Source organism: Triticum urartu, chromosome 6A, assembly GCF_056163025.1.
Source record: "Triticum urartu cultivar PI428250 chromosome 6A, HENAU_Tu73, whole genome shotgun sequence".
NCBI classification, from domain to species: domain Eukaryota; kingdom Viridiplantae; phylum Streptophyta; class Magnoliopsida; order Poales; family Poaceae; genus Triticum; species Triticum urartu.
In genome coordinates this window covers 546698559-546701866 of record NC_141878.1, presented here as the reverse complement: position 1 = coordinate 546701866, position 3308 = coordinate 546698559, and the positions used below count along the sequence as shown (strand labels likewise).

The 3308-nt window shown below is 41.9% G+C and overlaps 1 protein-coding gene across 1 annotated transcript; it reads left to right on the top strand.

Annotated features, from left to right (window-relative positions):
• The first annotated feature begins 969 nt into the window (after positions 1–969).
• LOC147966200 (uncharacterized) lies at positions 970–2110 on the top strand. Its single transcript, XM_087530750.1, has one exon. It carries the CDS (start codon positions 970–972, stop codon positions 1570–1572), a length of 603 nt encoding a protein of 200 aa, XP_087386876.1. The 3' UTR covers positions 1573–2110.
• Positions 2111–3308: the final 1198 nt, after the last annotated feature.

Genomic DNA, 3308 nt, shown 5'->3' with positions numbered 1-3308 from the left:
TGAAGGAGTAGGTTTTGTTAGCAGAGAATAAAATTACAAGCTTTTGGAATAAAATGGGATCTTCAAAAAGTGGATTCTTACGAGTCTTACAACCAATTTAATTGGTACATTATTATTATTCATCATGACATGTAAACTCTCGAATACCAAACAAACTTTCAGATTTATTTAAACCTGTTGCAACACATGAAACAGTAAATATAGCTTAGAAATGTTCACAGTTTCAAACTATTTTTGTTTCAAAAAAAAATATTTGCACTATATAAAAAAACTTAAAAATGTAACCATTTAGAAATGTAAACTTAAAAATTCCCAAACAAACATTTACAAATGTAAAACAAAAGAAAATTATTTTTAAAAACTATTAAAAAATATCTTTTCTGAAATGTTCAAATTTCTAAAAAAAACATTAACTACTCTTTAAATATGTTTGTACTTTTTAAAAACACTTGAAAATTCCGCCAAAAAGCACTACTAACTACAAAAAAACATTTCAAAATGTAAAGTAGAAATAATTAATTTACATAAAAATATTTCATAGAGAAATGTGCCGATTTACATAATGTTTTATACTACTCTTCAAAAGATTTTACATTTTTAATGAAAATATTAGGTCTTAATAAAAACAAGGAAATTTTCAGGTTCAAAATTTATTTAAATTAGATATATAAAGTGACAAAAAAGGACCCATGAAGCAAGTTCTGTCACATTTATTGCCCGGTGTAACGCATGGGCATTTGTACTAGTAATAATAATAATAAAGCACGAATTGAGTTTCCGGGTTCACCGTCGCGCTGGTTTTGTACAACGCCCCCTAAAGTTTTTGACAATTAACCCGAGCTCCAGATTTTAAGTTAGTAAAGTAAAAAACGATTCGCTCGTTCACAGGACCCGGAGGCTGCTTCGCCACGCTCGGTCTCCACCTGCCCCAATCTCCGCTTCTCCAGGCCGTCATCCCCAACCCACCAGATGATCGGGCCCGACGGGGTCGACTTCTTCGCCGGCAACGGCGCCTTGGGGTTCGGCTCCGGCGTCAGGGACCTTAACATGGTAGGGCCGTTCAAGCTGGTCCTCCTCCCGCTCCTCACGCTGCTCTTCCCCTCCCCCTCCCCCGCAAGTGCCGCCTCGCAGTCCCCGCTCGCGGCCACCTCCAACGCCTCCTCCCACGCCTACGCCCGCCCCGTATCCCACCTTCTTCGACGACGTCGTCGACGCCGTCGCCGACAAGTATGGCTGCACCCCGACGCCGAGGTCCAAGTCTGGCCACTAGACGCCAAGGGCGTGCTCGTCGGTGCCGTGCAGTGCTATGTGTTTTGCGCCCACGCAAGGGGCGCCGCGGGCGCGCTAGCGTGGGCCTCTGATGGGGCCGTCGATTGGAGCCGCTCTAATGCCCCCACGGTGGAGGAGGTGGTCGGGCCCGACGGGGTCGACTTCGTCGCCGGCGATGACGCCCTGGCGTTCGACTCCGGCGTCACGGACCTGAACATGGCAGGGCCGTTCGAGCTGGTGGTCTCCGATGAAGCTGGTGAGGGCCTCGCAGAGCTCCAATTGCTGTCGGTGAGTGTTGTTTAACTTTTAGCTTTTCTGTTGCTTCAGATTTTTGCTTCTGGTTGGTTGCTTGCTATTCTGTTGAAGTTGTGTCACCTTTAAGATGAAGCAGTTACTACAATTGGTGAATGGTCTAGCGGCTACATACCCCTTTTCTGTTTGTGAATTGAATTGATTGCTATTGTTGTAGTGTCTCCTCTCTATTTAGTACAGATATATCTGGTTTAATTTTTGTTTTGTGTACATTGTGTGGATTGGAACTATTTTCTCCTACATTTGCGGGTAAATTTGCAAGGATATGCAACAAAATTGAGCATCAACTCCTTTAGTGTGTGAGGTGCGCTGAACATCAACTCCTTTAGTGTGTGAGGTGCGCGTGGCTGACCGATATGTGTGAAGTGTGTGAGGATAGATTTATTCACATTCTTCCAATTTCGAGAGAGGAGGATAACTCAGTAGTACTGCCAATTTTGGCACGCAATGTTCGTTTTTCAAATTCACCATGATTGGTAATGTTGTTTAGTACTGTAAACTTTGTCATGGTTCAATAAATAGGCAGTTAATTTTTGTTGTTAGAAAGGAAAAGCAATGTACAAATTTTAGAACTAGGATGTTGTTTTTCATAGTTCAGTCAAGTATTGCTTATTTGCATTGTACGATCGCAATTCTAAGCTTAACCTTCTTGTAGTTGTGTAGCATTGTAGAACTGGGTCCGTTTTTTCTAGCAGATCAACACATTTGGTCGGATTTAGCTTATTTGATGACGGGCAAACAATAAATGGTGTGAATATATGCAGAGTCGATGGAAAACATTGAATCCAGTAGTTGTATACCTATTTCAAAAATCAGAATTGGTTAGTAAGATTCTACATCATGGTATTACGGTTTACAGAACTAAGCTTGATGCTTTGTATGGTTCTTATACTAAGATTAACAGTGACGTTAATGCTTGAGTTACTTTGGATTTAACTTTGTTATGCCAATGACATATATAAGTTTCTCGGTTTGCTGCTGCTCTTCACAATCGTGGAGCTGGCCAACGCCGCTAGGGATTTGTTGTCCAAGGCAGTCAATTCTTTCCTGTAAACTTGCGGATGGAAATCATCATTTTCTCTCATGTTATTCCAGGGAACTTTGCTCTGTCATGTACCACTCAGTTTTTTTAAAACATACTATATATGTAGCCCTCATCAACGTTGTGTTGGGCCATGAGTGGGCTTCCTCGATTAGCGAAAAAGAGGTGTCGATGTGGGGGATAAGTCTACAGTCAATTGAGTTTGCTTACGATTGGGCTTTAAGAAAAGGGTTCGTTTGTTTAATATATAGTCTGGCCTTGCCCCTTTACATATAAACCCATGAGTTTATATATCTACTCGAGTTACACAGAGTATCAACAAGCCTCATCGGGAATCTGTGGGCAGAGGCTGAGGACTGGATAACGAAGGAATGGAAATGGTGGGCTAATTAAATGGAATTCGTGAAATGCATGATTTAAGAAGTTGGTTGCATGGAAATTATATATGTAAGAAATTACGCTTGATTACTGCTGGATGGCTCTCTCGGCAACATGGGCTAGCAGATCTCATCACCATGCCACAGCCAAGATGGAGCTGGGAGGGAATTACTGAAAGCATGTCCCAAACACAAAATTCTAGATTCTCTACTGAAGACATATAGGTACACACAAATCTTAGTTGGAAGACCATCCGCCATCGCCTCCGCCGACTTTGCCAGAAGACCATCAGTCGTCACCTAGACCT

What these genes read in the sequence shown, in the direction of transcription:
- LOC147966200 (XM_087530750.1), top strand. Translation starts at nt 970, where the DNA reads ATGATCGGGCCCGACGGGGTCGACTTCTTCGCCGGCAACGGCGCCTTG.